The sequence below is a fragment of the Morone saxatilis genome, unplaced genomic scaffold (genome assembly GCF_004916995.1).
Source record: "Morone saxatilis isolate NCDOM2014 unplaced genomic scaffold, NCSU_SB_2.0 Contig19, whole genome shotgun sequence".
NCBI classification, from domain to species: domain Eukaryota; kingdom Metazoa; phylum Chordata; class Actinopteri; family Moronidae; genus Morone; species Morone saxatilis.
In genome coordinates, this window is record NW_023339751.1 from 3,216,793 (window position 1) to 3,238,800 (window position 22,008).

The 22,008-nt window shown below is 42.8% G+C and overlaps 1 protein-coding gene across 1 annotated transcript; it reads left to right on the forward strand.

Annotated features, from left to right (window-relative positions):
- Positions 1-436: 436 nt before the first annotated feature.
- On the forward strand, positions 437-21,601 carry btaf1 (BTAF1 RNA polymerase II, B-TFIID transcription factor-associated). Its single transcript, XM_035663776.1, is given in 36 exon segments — positions 437-803; positions 1,689-1,812; positions 2,036-2,150; positions 2,944-3,087; positions 3,706-3,905; positions 4,902-5,035; positions 5,248-5,377; positions 5,490-5,558; positions 5,746-5,835; positions 5,920-6,015; positions 6,688-6,864; positions 7,102-7,242; positions 7,366-7,490; positions 7,962-8,082; positions 8,224-8,328; positions 8,472-8,621; positions 10,179-10,223; positions 11,578-11,998; positions 12,260-12,444; positions 12,579-12,735; positions 13,032-13,141; positions 13,401-13,602; positions 13,794-13,942; positions 14,062-14,214; positions 14,744-14,865; positions 15,511-15,678; positions 15,896-15,973; positions 16,068-16,197; positions 16,406-16,547; positions 16,677-16,807; positions 17,192-17,314; positions 17,999-18,151; positions 18,424-18,635; positions 18,752-18,911; positions 19,140-19,310; positions 20,314-21,601. Coding segments are annotated over 36 exon segments (5,097 nt in total). The 5' UTR covers positions 437-789; the 3' UTR covers positions 20,464-21,601.
- Positions 21,602-22,008: the final 407 nt, after the last annotated feature.

Sequence of the window (22,008 nt, forward strand, 5' to 3'; positions counted from 1 at the left end):
ACCAATCAGTAAAACAATATAAAACACATTACATACGTTAAAAACACATTAGACTGAGTGAGATTTAAATACTTAGAAAAGATAGAAAAGATAAATAGTTAGGTATGGTGCAAAGAGTTGTAGTTGCTGGTAATAGTACTGATGATATGAAGGTAGTGTCATTGTTAATAACAGTATATAATAATAATAATATTCATAATATAATAATAATAATAATAATATCTGAACATATAAATATATATATATATGTATTGTTAAATAAACTGCAGCCACGTAGGATGCAACAATGTCTCAAACATTTATAGAAAAAAATAAAAAATGTCCCTTTTATTTATTTATTTTTTTTCCTTTCATTCGTTTCCTCTTTTAACGTGCATTCTGATTGGCTCTCCCCGGCGGCTCCAGCCAATCAGCATCCGCCTGCTATGGAGGAAGGAATAAATGCAAGATGGCTCCTCATATAAAAACAGTCTTCTGGCTTGCCCTCGACGTGCAACAAAATAACTCTTTACACCTTATCCGGGTGAAATATCTCTCCGCGGAGACTTCTGCAGGGTGACTCGAGCTGTAGATTGATGTGCGTGTGGACACCGGGCGACATTTCGTAGGAGAAGATACCGAAAGTTACCGGACGGACAACTTTGAAGCCATGAACCGGTGGTGAAGTCGGACGGACGGTGGTCGTAGAGCCGAACAGCCCGGGCCTCGGTTATCTGTAGCGGGAGCCACTCTTCAATTACAGGGTGCCTGTTGAATGTGGGACGTGAAAGGCAGTGTAATAATTGGACCATGGCTGTATCAAGGTATGGTTTAATTAACTGTTCTCTCTCGGGGGGAGGGGGGGTTATCTTGTCGCTCACGCATGCTTGCTTCTGGATTTTGGCGACGGCCGGGTAACGTTAGCCGGGGAGCTAACACATTGTGGCGTTATGGTGTAAGTTAGTTCACAGGCCGGGCCAGGAGGGAATTGGTTTATAACTCAGTTTGGGCTTATTGTTCAACTGCAGGTGCGAGGTGTCATTTAATTCCACGTGTTTAGTGTTTAACAGCGGATGTTCTTCCGTTGAGTAAAGGTGAAATAACGTTATTGGGAAGTTGTTAAAGCCAGCTTGCGACCACCATTTGGATATACTTACTGTTGCAACCTGTTTATTTAGTGCAATATTTAAACACACACAAGCGTATTAAACTTCAAAGTGCTTGCAACCTGTCCTTTGATAGTAATCTAATATAAAATGAACAACTGTTAGCGGTTTCCTAACATTGTTTTGATGTGTTTTCCCGGTGTGATTGTTATTGTAATTCCACGTGGTCTCAGTGGTCCTCTTTTGCATAGCAAAGTAGACACATCTGTAGTTCAGTATTAAGTATTAGTGGTACCTGTGGTCACGTCCTGTAAAGCTCTAATCCACACTTTATTAATAGACTGCTAATGATCTCAAGAACAGGATTATTACAGGTTACCTTGGTGAAAAGCCGAACAATTAATAATGCATAATAGTTTTACCCAGGCACTTAAATGTGTTGCCTTTTTCTTAAGTTAAGTTAAACACATGCAACGGTTTAGTTAATATATTCTGGTTGTTGCTTTAGGTTCAGTGTTAGTGGTCCGTACGCAACAGAGCACCGAAATCTGTCTTGTTGTGTTTATGTTGACCTTGCTTTGTTGTTTGTTTTTTGTCTTTTAGGCTTGATCGATTGTTTATCCTGCTTGACACCGGAACAACACCAGTAACCAGGAAAGCAGCGGCCCAACAGCTTGGAGAAGTGGTCAAACTCCACCCACATGAACTCAATAGCCTCCTATCAAAGGTATGTTTGACAGCTTTGCCTCCATAAGATAACGTCAGCCTGGGCATATGTGGTTGTCCTTGCAATGTATAACAGTGTGAAGCACCTGGACTGAATGTTCTGTGTGATTCTGATCTTGTATCAACTGTGACAAAAGGAACAACATCCATTTTCTCTTTTATAGTTCAGACAACTTTAAGTTTATGTGTGCAGTAAATAAAATCTATCTCCTGTCATTTACAAGGTCTTGACCTACCTACGGAGTCCCAACTGGGACACACGTATAGCAGCAGGCCAAGCTGTAGAGGCCATTGTGAAGAATATTCCTGAGTGGGACCCAACACCCAAACCTAAAAAAGGTGAGCTTTTAGGCTTGTTAAGTCATATGCACCACTTTAAATAAGCATAAGCACTAATGTTAACTTGAGTTTGGTCACAGTACATGTAATCACCGTGTCATCGCTGGTTTCCCTGGAACTGAACAGAAGTTACATGGAACTTGGGCGTCCGTTTGGTGGCACAAAACGTTTGAGAGATCAGCCCCAATTTTAAAACCGAGCTAACTGATACGACACGTAGGTTTTGCATAATACACTCTGTTGGTAGTCAGCTGGAAAAGAGAACCTGTACCACGACGTCCTCACAGTCGCCAGGGACGGTAATATCATTTACAGATCCTCATCAGTGTTAAACCCTGTTCTGTGGCCTTCCACTCGCCACGCTCACTCTTCACTGTAGCCAAACACATCATTTTAGATTTGACATGTTTTTGTCACCTGACTGTAGGATTATAACATGTGGATTTAAACCTGGCTCATAAATGTTAACATATTAACCAAGACATATCTTCTACTGCTACACTGAAACCAGTTGTTTGTTTTTTAATCACAAACGGACACATTCATAAACAGAGCTTATTGACAGCACCTGTATTGTGAGTTAATGAGTTCTCAGAGAGTTCATACCCAATATCTGAAGGCATGAATCACTTACTTTTCCCATTCATAAAACAATGTAAGACCTCAGACTGTTTTCTAAACACTTCAGTTTTCATGGGTGGAAAAAGCAAGCTTGTTTCTTGATGAAAGGCATTAGTGTGGACATGGCCTCTGATTCATTAAGTCTTGAACCTCTTGTGTCTGTTTCCTGTAGAGTCTTGTGAAGACTTGTCTCCAGAGGACTCCTCTTGTGACCGCTTGACTTTCTATCACTTTGACATCTCCCGCCTGCTCAAACATGGGGCCTCTCTGCTGGGGTCTGCTGGGGCCGAATTTGAGCTGCAGGAGGACAAAACTGGTTTGTAGTGATTCTTTATCATTTTGAATATTTTTTTTTTTTAATTTCATTTTATATTGTAACATTTAAAGTGGAAAGGTGTGGCTCACTGGATCCATGAGTATAAGACCCTGACAGCTGGAGAGCTTTGTGTTTGATCAATGATGACTTTTGTTTGCTTCACAAACTTTGAATGGAAAAACCCACACAGCTGTATTGGGAAAAATGGCTATTAGTGAGACTGGACTATAGCAACATCCCCACTGATATCAGAGGTTGATTCTGACACAAACACAAATATCAGTACCAGCATGGCTACTTAGCCATGAATTTGAATTGGAAAGCTGCTTTTTGAAGCTCATTTGCATTTTAACTTCCTTTTAGTTTATCTTCCCGCATTCAGTTGTCATACCAGTCGTTGCTTCTCTATGGTCTGATTTCACTTCTCCTTCAAGGTCCCCCTACACAACTTCTGTGACTTTCAGAGCTATTATGATACTGTTCCTGTATTTATTTGTGTCCCTGGAAAGCTGTTAATTTGGACTCACATACACATAATCAGTATTCACACAGCTCTGGTGTACTTGTTCTCTGGGCAATCTAAAGTTTTCCCTCTGACTTCCTGTCATTTGTTGTCAGGTGAGATGGACCCAAAGGAACGTCTGGTCCGCCAGAGAAAGCTTCTACAGAAGAAGTTGGGTCTGGACATGGGTGCTGCTATCGGCATGGACACCGAGGAGCTGTTCAACGACGACGACCTAGACTATACCTGCCAAACCAGTGCGCTTAGAGCACATGGAAGCAAAGCCACAGCTGGATCCAGCTCCCACAACCATGTGGTGGGTCTCATAGCTTCGATTCAGGAGATCTGAGCATGCATCTTACTGCAGGTTGTGGCCATGGATGCACTATAAAGCTGAGAAATCGGTGAAGATAATCAGAAGTGAAGCAGGAAGTGGTGCCTGTTGTCACTGCTTCTGTCAGCAGTTGACTGTTGCCCTATAGTGAGATAGTGTGGCTCAGGATTATGGCCTGACTACCTGGCTAAGTTGAATTATGTGAAGAAAGGCAGGCTATAACTTGTCTGGCAGTGACAGGCTGTTGCTGTGGAGCTGTGCAGGGCCTAGTCACAAATGTGACTCGTACCGTGTTGTGTTATTGTACACCTTTTTCGCATTGCAGCAGATAGGCTTGTCTTAACATGATATCTGTAGACATGGTTTGATCAAATTCATACAGATTCGATCATCTTCTGGCCTGGCAATCGTTCTGTGAAACATTCTTTTCCCTTTTCTTTGCCTCTTATAAAATCAAACGTTGGTGTTTTCTGTGTTTCCAGTTTTAGTCTTGGATCATGCAGTCTAGACTTCCTATCTTCCACGCTTGTGTGCCTTCTCTATTGTGAGGCGCTGCACGCACCAAGTTAGTAGAAGGCAGGGAATGTCGGTAATGTCAGTGTGGGAATACAATAACACCTTTTTATATTTCTTCCCGATCTGTATTTAAGATGTCAAACATGCTTCAAATAATTGGCATCTAAATGTTTGTGTGGCATAGGTAGCTGCACTTGAACTGGTAGAAATTCCTACACGGTGTAAACCCAGGAACATGACTCGTGCATGAATAAGCAGGGGGAGAATGCAGTTAACCTCAAAGAACCACTGTTGAACCTAGAAGCAGTATGCATCACTTGGAAAATTTGCAACGCTTTGAGCCAGAAAATGAATCTGTTTAATGATTCATTCAGTAATCTGGTCTACGCTGTCGTGTATCTGATGTATGTATTCAGTTAAACATTAAAATGAATAATCAAGTCCACTGTTTTTTATTTTCAGCCCATTCAGGCTGCTGAGTTGATTGACTCAGAGTTTCGACCAGGCATGAGCAACCGTCAGAGGAATAAGGCTAAGAGGATGGCTAAGCTAGTGGCCAAACAAAGATCCAGAGACGTGGATCCAAATGAAAAGAGGTGAGATTGTTATGCATACGTGTACCTGCAATATGCCTGGTTTGATTACGTTGACAGACTTGGATCATCTTTTCTTTTAAAAGACAGACTTCAGTTGAAATCATATACATATTGATTTCTTAATATAGAGCCAAATGTGCTTTCTTAGCATCAACATACGAGATTAGTTCAAAAGATAAAACGACTCCGTTTGTGATCTCTCCACACTTCAGTAATGACAGTTTTGAAGGTGAACCTGAAGAGAAACGAAGGAAAACCACCAATGTAGTTATTGACCAACCGGCAACAGAGCATAAAGTCCTAATTGACAACGTCCCCGATAACTCCAGTCTTTTAGAGGAGGTAAGGAATAAAAAATAAAAAATAAAAGTCCTGAACCCTTTAATTACAATATATGACAAAAAAAAAACATGATTAACAGTTCTTTAATGATCTGTCATGTGTTTGTCTTTAGATACATGAGTGGCCTCTGGAGAGCTTCTGTGAAGAGCTCTGCAATGATCTCTTCAATCCTTCATGGGAGGTAAAAACAAAGCATTTTTAAATTACATGATAGCATTTGAACATGAGGGGTTGGGCTGAGTTAAAGGCACTCTGTGATCCAACTATAAACAAAGGGGTGCTGACGCCTCAATTTTAACAACCGCTTTATATGACCACTGCAAAATAATGTGAATCAATAAAATTGTATTGCGTGTGGTTGTTTACAGGTTCGTCATGGTGCAGGCACCGGTCTTAGAGAAATCCTCAAGTCCCATGGTGCTGGGGGTGGGAAGCTGGTGGGCAGCACTGCAGAACAGGTATAGCTTAACTCTGCCCTCAGGTTTTTTTTACATTTTGTTGAGAATTAAACATGATATGAACCATTTGATGTCTTGGTTTAGATGTTGCGGCAGCATCAGGAGTGGATAGAGGACTTGGTTATCCGGCTGCTCTGTGTCTTCGCTCTCGACCGCTTTGGAGATTTTGTATCGGATGAGGTGGGTTTCCTGCTGGACAACTGAACTCAATGTGTGAGATGATGCAAAAAATAATGACTGACTGATTTTATATCTGAGACATGCAACATAGTAAAGGAGCAAATATAACAAACCATTCTATATTTGTGCAAGGCATTCACACTTACTTCTCCTAAATATAGTAATTGTGTGTCAACCGTTCTGATGCATAGTATGACCATTCAACTCTAGCTAAAGTGGTTTTGTATTAGTCTAAAAAAGACACAGTGACCTTCTTTAAGACATTTGTGTGTTACAGTTCCTTGTGAAACATTTGCTCTACTACTTGCAGCATGTCAACCAGAAAAATGTAATACAAAACCACAGCCTGCACCCTTTATAAATGAGGAGGAAGTAATCATTGAATTGACCTTGTGTAGGGTTTTATTGGTGTGAAGGCTTGCGTAATGACAGCCTCCTACAACTATGTCTATAGGAGGTGAAACAAAAATCATAATGACACTGTTATAAAAATCTATATCACAGTGTAACAAATGTGTAATCAAATGGCATCATATGTCATAATAATGGTGGCTTACTGGACCAATATCAGCCACATATTGGGGAAACTGCGTGTAACTAGATAACAGCTAAATTTATGACATTCCCTGTTTTTGCACTTATCCTGTATATCTGTCTCTCTCCTTTGACCAGGTGGTGGCTCCTGTCAGGGAGACGTGTGCCCAGACTCTCGGTGTGGCCCTTCGCCACATGAATGAAACTGGTGTTTCCATGACAGTAGACGTCCTGCTGAAGCTGCTAACAGAAGACCAGTGGGAGGTCCGTCATGGAGGCCTGCTCGGGATCAAGTATGCCCTGGCAGTTCGACAGGTACCACCTGTTCTGTGTGTATATGATGAGCTGTTTAAAAAAAAAAAGCATAGCAGGGTTCTACAATGTATTCGATATGAACGCCATATGGTCATGAATATAAATTGTGGGGGTGGAAGGATATGTGTATGTCAGCCTACAAGCATATGTGGTCCTTGTGTCATTAAAGGCCATTCTTTCTGATCTAATACCCGTACATCTGTGCTGATCTTCATCCGTCTGTTCTTCGTCTTTCAGGATCTGATCTCTGTTTTACTGCCGCGGGTGCTCCCTGCTGTCACTGTGGGGCTACAGGACCTAGATGATGACGTCAGGGCCGTGGCAGCTTCATCCCTCATCCCTGTGGTCGACGGCTTGGTACAGCTACTGCCTAACAAGGTCAGGAAGGCAATAGTAGGGCCTTTTTTACTATATATCCTATTGAGTTTAACTTGTGTTGAAGTCTGTCATCTGTAGGAAGTTACACATTGTCCTCATTTTGGAGGTGTGTGTGTCTTTCAGGTACCATTCATCGTGAACACACTATGGGATGCTCTGTTGGACCTGGACGACCTCACTGCTTCCACCAACAGCATAATGACATTGCTGTCCTCGCTGCTCACCTACACGCAGGTCCGACAGTGCAGGTCAGTCTCAGGGATGTTTGCGGGGTGTTTGTATGATGGCAGACTGTAAAAAAAAAAAAAAAAAAACCCTTATACTGTGATTTAGAGATTTAAATTGAACCTAAAATTAAATCTATAAAGGCATTAAAAGCCCTTAAAATATGTGTGGTTTTAAAAAAAAAAAAAGCTGAAGGTAGGCAAATGATCTCTTCTGTATTCTGTGGTTGTGTGTTACTACACGTATCAGCACTGTTCCAAGGTTGGCTGAACTTCATTTGAACTTTATTTACATAAAAGCACACAATCCGACTGCACGCCCACTACTGAGCAAACTTGCTACAAACACAGATGAGCACTGATAATTTAGTATTGGCTGGGGTCAAGTGTATACCTTTTTGTAATAAGGTGGTATTTTATTCAGTTCTTTAGTACTCCTGCATGGGTCTTTCCTGACTGTGTATTTATATTGACCCCCTTTGTTGTCCACTCTAGCATGCAGCAGTCATTAACAGTCCTGGTCCCTCGAGTTTGGCCGTTCTTGAGGCATACTATATCATCAGTAAGACGGGCAGCGCTGGAAACCCTTTTCACGCTGCTGTCTAAAGCTGACCAGGTAAATTTGATTTGAGCCGTTTCTATAAAAGTACTCTGCCATATATTACATTAATACCCAGTCTTTATACACAAGACTCAACAATTAAGTGAATGTGTTGCGCACACATTAAGGCAGTGTTTCATGTTTTTTGTTCTTCAGAGCTGTGCATTGTGGATCAACCCCATACTACAAGATATGCTCCGGCACATCTTTCAGTCCTGCATACTGGAGAGCAATGAGGAAATCCTGGAACTGGTTCAAAAGGTTTGTTGCATCACCCACGCTACCGCTTCATCTCATGGGGGAAATTACTAAGACAGCCTGAGTTTGATCATTGGAAGTGAAACAATACAGACATTTCTTTCAGTTCCCTTCATAAGTTTTGTTAATTATGTGTGTCACTGCAGGTGTGGATGGAGCTGCTGTCTCAGGCCCCCCAGCAGTACGTGGTAGCAGCCAGCTGTCCATGGATGGGTGCCTGGCTCTGTCTCATGATGCAGGCCTCACACATTCCCATAGACCTGAACATGCTGCTGGAAGTGAAGGCCCGCTGCAAGGTTGTACACTTTTAGTTTTTAAAGACTTTTTGGGGGCCTTTTATTGCCTTTATTTGATAGAGTAGCTGAAAAGTGACAGGACAGTGTAGAGGTTAAGAAGGGATGACATGCAGCAAATTGATGCCTGTTGGAATTGAACCAGGGTTGCTGCAGTAGGGACCAAATAAGGCTGAAGAATAAGTATTGTTATATTCTATTCTCAGCTGTGTTGTGGTTATGTCTTCAAATTAAAATGGATTCCCTATTCAAAGAACAATAGCTGCTATTTGGTTTAATAATATTTTATATTTAAGGTTATGGAAAACTAATCTAAAGGTCAGTTGTTTTTTTTCAAATGTGTAAATTGCTATAAATGTTATATACCAATGCAACACATCTGATGTAAAACATCAAATCAAAGAGAAGTCTAAATAACTAAAGAAAAAGTAAATGTATGACATAATTATGTGCAAATGATATAGTTCATGCAAATAATGCAAGAGACCTCAAGACAGCATACAAAACAATGAGCCTCTCTGAGGTTGCTAGGCGACAGAGTAGCAGACAGGGTGAGGGTAACAGACAAACAGGCCATGCCTGTTAAGATTCTGTTTGTTTGAGCAAGAGGTGCTTTAGCAACCTGAACAGTCCAGAGGAGGAACTTAACAAACAGCAGAGAAGCAAAGTTCAACCCTTAAGTAACTTAATAGCCAGTTTAAAGGCCTCCGCACACCAACCGACGGCCGACCCGTGCCGGCAGAAAGCAGTCGAACCTGAAATCAGTCCGCCTCCCCGTAATCCTCGAGTCGTCAAAAAAAGTGCCTCCCGAACACACCAACACGGCGACGCAAAGTGGAGGCGTACGGTTCTGCGCATGCCGAGCGTAAGTACGTCCGCCATCAACAAGCGCAGGCGGCGCCTAATCTGTGTTTGTCGCCCAAAAAAGCTGTAGACCTAGTAAACACAGAGCAACGCTGTCGCCGCAGTCAATTGTTTCTCAGAGAGTGTTGATAGTAAGTCAACAAGGAATGCGGTTATTGTCATTACTCGCTGAACGGAAAATCAACGATGGCTAATAATAAGAACTACTGACGTTGTTTAGCCATCCGTCACTGACGTCCGGTTTTCTCCCGTGCACTCACCTGATTCGGCTTTTTACCCTTCAAAGGGGCCTTAGCTCAATCAACCAATCAGATTGGTCATTGACGCCGACGGCGCAGTGGCCAATTCTACATGTCGAATCGGCCAAGAATGAAGGCCGACCGCCGACTGACGACGGCAAAACGGACAGCACCGAACCGACTCGAGCCCACCGACGCTCACCTGACTGTCCGACGACGTCCGAGCCGCCGATAATCCGGGGTTGGTGTGCGGAGGCGCAATAATAGAATTGTGGTTATAACGCTAAGTGAAAAATTCCAAGTAGAGAATGGGAAACAGGAGAAATGAGAGAAATGTTGTGATGGGCAACAAGCCTGCCGTTACATTGTCCAGTGACATTGTGTAGTTTTTTTTCTTCTTTGTTTATATTGTTTTGTTTAGTTAACTTAAATAATTAATGTTGTGTTAATTCCACAGGATAAGGCTGGCACACAATAAGGCCACGCCTAGGGGCCAATCAGGTGAATGAAGGTCCAGGAGTATATAGGCAGGTGCAGAGACGGTGGCAGATGACCCCAGTCACAAGGGCTATTGTGGTTCCGAAGCTCGGCTTCATGGCTGCCAAGTAATCGTTTTGATTGGAAGGAAAAGAAAGTTATCAGTCCTGATCTTAGGTGACTAAGAGATTTTCTCGTAAAAGAAATGAGCCCGAGTTACAATAAAAAGCAGATAAAGAGTAACAGTTATGACAGTGTTTCCCTGCCTCTTTGTAATCTCGTAATCCAGATTGCTTGGGGGCTCTGTTCGGTGTAATCATGTGAGCCTCCAGCTTGCAATGCTGCATCTCAGCGAATCGCGCGCAGCCTGAGTCTTTGGCCAGCTGTTGCCTTCCACCTCCCCCCAAAGAACCAAGTCTGCCCTGCCATGCCGCATAGCTGTGTCTCTGGTGCGCTCTGGAGTGGCGCCCTGCAGAGGTGAAGCTTAGAGCACAGTTTCGATTGTTGTGAAAGTATTACAGATTAAGACCCAGTTTTTGTTTTTTGTGTAGTATAAATTAATAGAATCAACCATTTAAAAGGTCTAATACATATTGCTCTCCTTTCAGGCCTCAAAGTGGTGTCATCCCCCATGGTGCAGCCTCCGTCTTCTGGCCATTCCTTCTATCGAGAGCACTTGTACTATGATTGAGATTGCATTCCCTTCACACGCATCGGCAGAATGAGTGCAAGGCAGCTCATTGCACCTGCCCTAGCTGATTCCCAAATAGCCACCTGCAAGACCGCCTCAATTGTAGCCGTTTTCTACTATTGATCCAAGCTAGTGAACCTGGTAGGTCCAACCGCACACAAAATTATTTCAAAATTAATATTAGATATAGAATAGATTCAAAATGAGATCTGATCGAGTTAGTTAGAAAAGAGGATATTCACTAATGAACCAAATACATACTAGTATTTATATAGTATATATATACATAAAACTAGTATACACACACATAATATACTCTCTTGAACAGACATTTGAACCCACAAACTGCATCTTGTAATGGGTGACCTCAAGTCAATGACTGCCCTTCCTGTGTTTGAAGGACCCTCCAAAACTGTACTTTGTGCTGTGGGAACACTACCAGTTTATTCTTGTTCTTAATTAAACTGCAAATTTAGTTTGGTTCTTCTTTATTATGCCAATTAAGTCTTTGAAGGTTTTTCATATCATCCAACTGTAATTTGTTTTCTGTCCCAGTCTTTATTTCCTCAGCTGACAGCTTTGGTAATGGTTTAGTATCCAGCTGATTCTCAGGCCAATGGATGTTACACTCTGTAACCGATCGCTCTTGTTCCAGTCACTCACATTCTCCCCTCTGCTTGTTGCCTAGGTAACCACCATCTTCACAGAGTCAACAGCGGGTCTGAACGTGAAGTCCAAACAGTGGCAGGCACTGGACAGTAAACGACAGCAAGCTCAAGCAACAGTGATGGAGACCAACACAGAATGGCAGCAGCTGCATCTGCGTGTCCACATGTTCACAGCTTGTGCAGTGATTAACCTGCAGGTGCTTCCTGACAAGCTCAATCCACTGGTCAGGCCTCTGATGGAGGTCATCAAGAGGGAGGAGAACACCCTGATCCAGGGATATGCGGCTTCTTTTATAGCCAAACTGCTACAGCAGTGTGCTGGACGCTTGCCGTGCCCCAACCCCAAGATTATCAAAAACCTCTGTGCCTCAGCCTGCGTGGACTCTGCAGTCACACCCTCATCTGCTTGCCCTGTACCCCCCACACAGGAAAATATCAAAGGTAAGAGTTGTTGAAGTTTGGGCATATTTTCAATAATGTTACTCAACTTGTCATCTACCAGCAGGGTGTCCAAAACCAGGTTTTCATTGACATTTTAATCATTCCACTGATGTTTTATGAGAGTGACTTAAAAATAAATACTTTCTTTTTCTGTATTTGTTGAATGAAAAATGCAACAGAGCCTCCAATAATTGTGTCATGTGAAGAAGTACTTGCATGCTATTGACCATATTTCTCTCTCCATATTTCTCATCCCATTAGGCGGTGGGTTGGAGAAAGATGGTATGCATCACATGGTCAACAAAACCAGAGGCATCATCACCCTTTACCGTCATCAGAGGGCAGCATTTGCCATCACCAGTAAGAGAGGGCCAGCCCCTAAAGCCCCAAAGACCCCCACCACTGAGCTTCCTCCTGGCAGCACCATCAGCACGGACAATGATGAGGTACAAGGGCTACAATACATTTTCCTCACATTCAGGTCATAATGACAACAGGTTGTGTTTACACCCCCCATTTTTTTTTTTTAATTATTATTATTATTTTTTAATGTCGTTTTTTTTGTTTGTTTGTTTTTTAGAGCAAGAAGCCATTTCTTATTCAGAGACGTGGAGCAGAGTTCTCCCTAACAACTGTTGCCAGGCACTTTGGCACAGACCTCACCAAGTCTCTGCCATACCTGTGGGAGAACACAGTGGGACCGCTGAGAACAGTGGTGACTGAAAATCAACGCATTGGTATGTTGATTTTGATCTTGGATATTAGTACAGTAACAACACGGCAACCAGTCTTAAACTGTTTTTAGTGCGTTTAAAAAAAAAAAAAAAAAAACTACCGGCAAGTATTATAATATGAACTCTAGCGTTGTTGATGCAAACATTTGTTTGAATTTGTAGTTGTTTCAGGATGATTCATAGCACTTTGCACATTTATATCAATTCACTTCACTTTATTTCACCAAGATAATGCTCTCAGTATAATCCAGGACTCAGATTTATGTATGTAGTCAATACTCTGTATCACTGTGTTCTAGATAGGCAGGTTCAGCTGGAGAGGGGAGACACTGCAGCTCAGGAACTGGTCAACTCTCTACAAGTGCTGGAGGTCATGGCTGGGGCGATGGCTGCTGAACTCAAACCTTTGGTAAGACTGATCCACCAAGACTGTGCTACTGTTTTTACTCAAGTCTTACCACTGATGATAATTGCATCATATAAAGACTTAACTGTTAATTATTGGTTTCAAAGGGTTCGTCTCAAAAAGTGTATATATACAACAGTTATAGAACAGAATTTAGCCTGGAGGGAGGGATTTCCAGGACAAGTTCATAAAAAGATCTTTTAAACAACAATTACAATGCAAGTCAATTATTGTGTCTCTCCTGTTTTGTTTGTTTCTCTAGTTACTGGAGCACATTCCCCATCTGTTCACCTGCCTGCAGCACCCGTACACAGCGGTGCGCCACATGGCTGCGCGCTGCGTGGGCGTGCTCAGTAAGATAGCCATGCTGGAAACCATGAACAGTTTCCTGGAGTGTGTACTCCCCTGGTTAGCTGCTATTGAAGACTGCACCAAACAGGAGGGCGCCATCGAGGCTTTGGCCTGTATCCTTCACAGATAACACCACTATAGATAAATTTTTCTTTCATTGCACAATATGCGGTAATGCTTTTTTAAAGTTGTTAGGGTGCAAGCAGTGTGAGGATGTTGCTTCTGAGTTTTAAAGGATTAAAGCGTTGACCTTGTAGTTGCTGTTATTTCTGTACGGTACTGTCCTTGACTAACATCCCTCCAGGTGTCATGGAGCAGCTGGATGTGGACATTGTGCCCTACATTGTGCTGCTCGTAGTACCCGTGCTGGGCCGAATGAGTGACCCCAGCGATAGCATCCGTTTCATGGCCACACAGTGCTTTGCTACACTTATCCGCCTGTTGCCCCTAGAGGTAGGAGCACACCAACAGAAGGCTGAATGTTTTATGCAAAGTTAAGAGTCTGGATCCAGATTAGATAACTCACTGCTAGAACACAGGATAAAATGTTTTTTCTCTCTCCTGTCTACCAGGCAGGAATACCGGACCCTCCAGCCATGTCAGCTGACTTGATCCGCCAGAAGGCCAGAGAACGGCACTTCCTGGAGCAACTACTAGATGGCAGAAAACTGGAGAACTACAAGATCCCTGTGCCCATTAAGGCAGAGCTCAGGAAGTACCAGCAGGTGTGTGTCAGTTGTCAGGGTTCACTGTGTCTCTGCGATTCCTCCTCAAGCAGCAGACGGAAGCCCAACCTGTATTTATACATTGAAACAACTCCTTGAACACTTTGGTGTTTTGTGCCTGAGCTGCCTCTTCACCTCGAGTCTGATCATTTTCCTGCCAGGTTCAGGAACGATGTTTTGCTTTAACTGCTGCAGGCTGGCAGGAAGTAAAGAAACAGACTCTGACAACAAATGGTTTTCTTGACAGAGTAAATGTTAAAGCTGTCGAATAGAGATATGTTATGTGTGCAGGTTGCTTCTAGAAATGCTACATGCTGGCAGCTCTGCTGAGACCAGCTATCCATCTCTTTAACGGAGCAGTGCAGAAATCCAGTTTAAATACTGCTACCATTGTTACTACTATTGGTCCTCAACCACTCAACTTTAACTGACTGAGGGGGAAATGTTACTGAAACCAACTGCTGTCTTGTTTTAGTGAGCAGATGTTTATGTTGGTGTGTTCAGTGTGTGTCTTTGTGTCATCTTACAGGATGGAGTGAACTGGCTGTCCTTCCTGAACAAATACAAGCTGCATGGGATCCTGTGTGATGACATGGGCCTCGGCAAGACGCTGCAGTCCATCTGCATTCTGGCAGGAGATACCTACCTCAGGTAGTCCAGACAGCAGTTCTACAGCGTTACCTTGATACCATATATATTCTACCATTCAGAGGCACAATCACTAATATGATTGTTCCCTCTATAGAAACTTCATATTTGTATGACTTGTAAAGATAATGTATAATTCAATAATAAATATGAGTAGAAATATTATCCATTTAAGCAGCTGTTTATATGGTATAAGTGTGTGTGTGTGTGTGTGTGTGATCGATATGAATATACTACTAGTAAACAGTTGGTGATGCAGACAGCTCTACATGAGAATTAATTCTTCATCTACATGTATTAAAATGATCAATTTTCATTTTTTGCATGTCAACACATGAATTGAGCCACAATTAAATAGCTTTTGTTAAAAGAAGTGAATTTCCCTCAAAATGTTAGCTTGTTATGTAAAACACTGAATATGAAAAGGTCTTGTATTAGATGCTATTCTCTTATTACTACAATAATCCTGTGCTGTCAAACAATAGACAAGCAGGCTTTGACATTTTCAATATAAACAGTGTTTGTCCCAGTTTGGATGCACTTCTTTGATCTCATTTTGATCTTTTGTTCTTTAAACATTGTTTTTATGTTTGAAGTGTTGAGTAAGTAAACTTGACTCAGGCTGCTGTATGTTTGATGTCTGTTCAGAGCACAGGAGTATGCCAAGACTAAGGCCGCAGACTGCAGCCCAATGCCCTCTCTGGTGGTTTGTCCCCCCACACTGACCGGCCACTGGGTGGACGAAGTGGGCAAGTTCTGCACCAAAGAGTTCCTCCACCCACTGCACTACACTGGGCCTCCTACAGAACGAATGCGGTAAAGCTTACTCAGACTTTACAGCAACCCTGTCAGCATACAGAAAATGATTTATGTCCTCGTCCTTAAGGTTTTAGGTTTTCTAAACTGAATAAGTACAATGGAACAAAACTGTTGAGGAGAACAAAGCGCTTTTTATTTTTGGTTTTGCGCAAACACACGTGTGTTTAATTTATTTCCTAAATTCATTACCCTAAATACACATTTGCTTTTCCAGGTTGCAACACCAAGTGAAAAAACACAATCTCATAGTAGCCTCTTACGATGTTGTACGGAATGACATCGACTTTTTTAGGTGGGTGTTATTCTAATTTTAATATCTGCCTTTGTGTTTCTGAGGTAGATGCTCAGTTTTTCTAATACAAACTTCTTCTCTTTTCTGCCCTTAGAAATATAAAATTTAACTACTGTATTCTTGATGAGGGTCATGTCATCAAGAACGGGAAAACCAAACTTTCCAAAGCCATTAAGCAATTGGCTGCCAACTACCGGATCATCTTGTCAGGAACGCCCATTCAGGTGAGCTTCCGTCTGTATATCAAATAGATATGACTGGAACATTTTTTCTATCTAATCTTAAATGTATCTTAATCTGTCTTTTTGTATGTTTGTATATTGTCATACAGTTATCATAAATAACAATTTTTTAGATTTTGGAAATTGTACTTCTTTCCTTGTATGTTTACTAGTCAGAGCATGAATATTTTTTCCTCTGCTTTATCCCCAGAACAATGTGCTGGAGCTCTGGTCGCTGTTTGACTTCCTCATGCCGGGCTTCCTTGGAACGGAACGCCAGTTTGCTGCTCGCTATGGTAAACCCATCCTGGCCAGCCGTGACGCCAAAAGTTCCTCACGGGAACAGGAAGCAGGTATACCAGCTCTCTGCCTTTTTTATTTTATTTCTAACTGAATATTACTTTTCATAACTTCTTTTTTCTATGAAGAATCTCATTAGGATTAGGACATTAATTGTGGTTAATATTGGTTTCTCCCTCCAGGTGTCCTGGCGATGGAGGCCTTACATCGACAGGTGCTACCGTTCCTTCTGAGGAGGATGAAGGAGGATGTCCTGCAGGACCTTCCTCCTAAAATAATTCAGGACTATTACTGCAACCTGAGTCCTCTACAGGTACCTGTGGCCCCCTTCAACTATCTAATAGGCAATACCAGTACCCACACGCTGTCAGTATCATTAACTGTACCAAATTCCCTAGCACTGCTCTCTTTTTAATATTATTATAATGAATTATTCAAAGTGCCCCAGCTTTGCATTTTAATTTTTCTTGCCGTTAGATTATTACAGTAATCTGGGATATTAAACTTGTCTTCTGTTGACTAAAAGTAGCTAATGTTACAGGCCAGCTAAAGGTATTTCAAAGGAAGTCTAGTGCTTTGTAAATGAGATGCATGCTAATTGTAGGTTAGAAGTAGTGACAGTTTTCCACAGGACCTACAACTGGATAACAGCTCAGCCTCAGTGTTCCAACCTGGTGTGCTTTCTCTCGACCTGCAGGTTCAGCTATATGAAGACTTTGCTAAGTCTAGAGCCAAGGCCAGTGTGGAGGACAGCATCTCTACAGCCTCGACGGAAGAGGAGGAAAAACCTAAACTGAAGGCCACAGGACATGTCTTCCAGGTACACATTGGTTTCTGGACATTTATCTCATGCCAGTTTCAAATCTGAACTTGCTCTGCAGCAACAGTTAAAGTTGCCCTGTGGAGAAGTTATTGTTTACATTCTGTCTTATTTACCAAAACGCAGTGTGTGTGTCCTTAAGAGGAAGTGAAAGTGTTGAATGCATTTTCTTCCTAAAACATTTCCAAAACTATTTTTTTTTCTTTTTGTACCAGCATTGGGACCCACATCCCCGTGGTCATTACGTTTCTTTTATAGAATTCAACCCAAGCAAATGTATTTTTCAAATTTGCTAGTAAACACATACACAGTGTCATATTTTCATCCCTGCAATCGGAGCACATAACAACTGCGTGCTGCTGATTCTTATGAATAAAATTAACATCATCCCTGTGTTCACACACACACACACACACACACACGCACAGACCCATATCCACTTACTAGTAGCCTCCCTCATTCCTTTCCTGCTTTTATTGGCACATTGCTGCATATCTTGAGGGCATCACTGCCACCTGTCGCTCCACGTGCCTGTGAACATTTCACACAATACATTTCTATTTGGAATGAAACGTTTGTTCTGTGGAGCAGATGTGTGGTGGTTTGGAGTCAAAGCATTAATTTATAATACTTACTGTATGCAGTAATATTTACCTTTTTTATTTTTTTATTTCTACCTTTCAGGCGCTGCAGTACCTGCGGAAACTGTGTAATCACCCGAGCCTGGTCTTGACTCCACAGCATCCAGAGTACAAACGCATCACTGAGCAGCTGACGAGTCAAAACACGAACCTGCGGGACATTCAGCACGCGCCCAAACTTTCCGCTCTCAAACAGGTAATGTCCTGGGAAGTCAGCTATTAGAGCAGATACACGTCTTCTCAGTTTGGAATATGTTTTACATAATTCATAATAATGTGGATTTTGTACATTTTTCTTTACATAAGAGTTTTTATAAAAGTGATATGCTTGAAAAAGAACGCTGAAAAGAAAGGAACAAGCATTTCGTTCCTGACCAGATTGTTCCCATGAAATCACCCTTTCACTGGGTTAACTGTAATGTCGACCTCGACTGTCTCACTGGCTCTGATGTGTCTTCTGTTCTCTAGTTGCTGGTGGACTGTGGTCTTGGTGGCAGTGGCGGTTCAGAGGGGGGCACAGAGGCAGTGGTGGCCCAGCATCGTGTGCTCATTTTCTGTCAGCTAAAGAGCATGCTAGATATTGTGGAGCACGACCTGCTGAAACCCAAACTGCCCTCAGTCACCTACCTGAGGCTGGACGGCAGCGTGCAGGCAGGCCTGCGCCACTCCATCGTCTCCAGGTCTGTGGATTGAGTAGTGTGTCACTTTGTATTGCTCAGTGCTGCCTGTTGTTGTGAATGTGAGCTGCCACCAGAGTCTAATTCTTCTCCCTGGCTTTGCTCCCTCTGTATTTCAGGTTTAACAATGACCCCTCCATTGACGTGCTGCTGCTGACCACACATGTTGGTGGTCTGGGTCTGAACCTGACAGGTGCAGACACCGTGGTGTTTGTGGAACATGACTGGAACCCCATGAGGGACCTGCAGGCCATGGATCGTGCCCATAGGATAGGACAGGTACTGTTAGCATATATCCCAGTTACATTTATGATGCTGAATTCAAGATGCTTCTGTTGCTTCCCCACTCGTTCATCAGTGTTTCCTTGATGCATTATTAAATGTGGCCTTTGAGCAGCCTTGGATTGTGTGACACGGCTCTTGTCTGAAACCAGTGGTGCAAAATGAACCAAGTGAAATTAGATTGGCAGTCCTACGCATCTGATACATTGTGTTGTCATCGTGCAGAAACGGGTCGTGAACGTGTACAGGCTGATCACGCGAGGCACGCTGGAGGAGAAGATCATGGGTCTGCAGAAATTCAAGATGAGCATCGCCAACACTGTCATCAGCCAAGACAACGCCAGCCTGCAGAGCATGGAAACAGGCCAGCTCCTCAACCTCTTCACTCTGGACAAGGTGAGACCCCCCAGGAGTTTCTGTCACAGAAACTCAGAAACCAGACTGAGGAGGGTGTCATCTGATCTTTTTTTATTATCTAATTATTATTTATCCATAGATGTTGAAAGTGGCCACATCTTCTTCACCCAACCAAAAAATATACACACAGAAACAAATCGCTCAGTCTAACTATGAAAGCTACAAAATTGCTCAGAAACCCAACAACTGAAATTAAAGACAAAGCATTAATTTGGTATTTTCTATTCTGCAGAACTTCATCTAAATTTAGTGATGTTACTCAGAAAACCAGAGACCACTGCTATTTAATGACTTCTGCATAGACGGTGGGCAGGGACCACAGTTACACCTGGTATACGAGTATTAACATACGATATCTGATGATGACTCCGGATATCCTGGAATAGGAAAAACCCACATTAATGCAGTGTTACTGCATTATCCCGACCACATCTAGTTGCTAATTGAAAGCCTTGTCCTGCTACAAGTGGCTGTAGCTAGCAGGTCTTCTCTTGCAAAAAGTGCTAAATGAATGAGGTCCATCCATGGCTTTCCTTCCCTTGTCCTGCAACACGTCCGCAGCCCAGCTAATTTGCATATTGAGATCTCATCACAGCGGGGCCAGAATCAAGATAAGCAGAGTGCATTTTAATACCAGGTGTAGAGACAAAGGCCTGAGCGTCGGCTGTCATTATCCAGGTGAATGAATGGGGCCCGCCTTACTCGGCTTGTTTCAGCACTGTGTAGCATACAGCTTCATCTGAACCAGGAACTGCAGTGACATTTAAGTTCAGACAAACAGAGCAGAGTCACTGATTCACACCGTTAAGGACCCATTTAATGATTGGGGTTTTATTAAAGAACCATCTTGTAGGAATGTAAAGATATATCATGATACCAACATGGTGAGATGAGGCGTACAAACCCAGGTAGTGTTTGTGTTGTTACTGTAGAACATTGTGTACATCCTGCCTGAACTGTCGTGTATGTAAATGTGTTTCAGGGCGAGAAGGGTGAGAAGGGTGAGCATTCGCCGTCGACCTCAGGGAAGTCCTCCATTAAGTCTGTGCTGGACGGCCTGGGAGAGCTATGGGACCAGCAGCAGTACGACACCGAGTACAACCTGGACAACTTCATGCACTCCCTGCAGTAGCACTGTACACGGCCCCCCCACACAGCTTCCATCTGCTGGCCAAGCAGGACCTGGTCAGAGCCTGAGGAGACCCCGCTCCCGAACCGACCCCCCCCCAACCTTACAGAAATTAACTTCAAGGAGTCACTGGTCGCTAACAGTTAGTCCCAAAGCAATAACAAAATAGAACACAGCCAAAACGAGAACTAAATCAGTTTTTAGTGCTTTCAAATCGATAGGTATCGTATGCTAAAACATTTTCTTCTGATATTTCTTAACATCCCATAATTCCTTGTTGAGAAACCTCCCTGGTTTCCAACGAACCCTTTACAAACCTGCTAAGAGGGTTTAATGGTATGATGTACCATCTGCGACAGACATCTCCACTGTTAACTGACATCATCTGTATTGGTAAACAGCAGCGCCCCCGCTGTGCACACTGATGTTGCTGTAGTCTCTGAAGCGTACAGCGTATCCTAATTACACTTATCCTTTATAGTTCCAGCACCAGGTGCTACTTTTACAGCCCGCTGCCCTCCTTCCCACATTGCATTGCCAGAGAATACAGTGTTAACTGCTTCAGACACCATTACTCAGTTGCACCTCCCTCCCTGTTTGCCTCACTACCCCCCCCCCCCCCCCCCCNNCCCATCACAAGGTCTTAAAAGCACTGGGATACCCAGCAACTTGTCAACGCCTCTCTGACTGATGGATACAAACATGTTTTTGTACAACAAAGGGAAACTGGGCGAGAGTGACGAGCTCGCTGGAGAAACCACAGGATGTCAACACGGTGTACTGGCTTTTTATAGCACACCAGTGACTGCTGAGCTCCGGAGACGAGATGACTCCCAACCTCCAGATGGCGGTAGTGTCTACTCGCCCCAGGAGAGTCTGGTCACGTGACATGAAGACATCAAGGCTTTGTGGAGGAATGACAGAAACTGCGTTCTCCTCCACATGTGGTTTAAAAGAGCCGGGAAAGCACTGCACTTGAAGCAGCGTTACAGAGACTGAACATGGGGCCAATCTGAAACTGGTACCTGAAACTTGCCACAAGTATTTTAAAAAAAAAATAGACTTGTACATATTTCTGCAATTGCTGCTTTTTGTTTATGATTGTGGAATTGTAATAAATTCTACAAACCTTTGAACTACACATCTATTTTGTGTTTAATCTTTTGCATGTGAACGGTGACGGCCAGTAGATGGTGGTGTTGTACATCAAAGAATAATAACCTGAAATATGGTCACATTAGTCTTCTTCTGACACAAACGTATTTAAGGCTCACTTGTTGCTTTATTACCGTCACAGCAAGGGAGAACAAAGGAAGATGCACACAGCAGCAGCTGGAGTCGTTTCACTCTTCTCATCCACGTCGGCCTTAAAGTAGAGCTTCAGAGTTTTAACTTAAAGCGCTATATGGACCTTGTGGTGATATTGTTTTGTCTACTTCAGTTTCCAAGGTCAACAACGATGTTTAAATCTCACTTTTTAAGCTGACATGGACGAGATGTCCTGAATGCTCAGGAAAGTGGAAATTTTATGGGAGCAAAGAGGCTAAA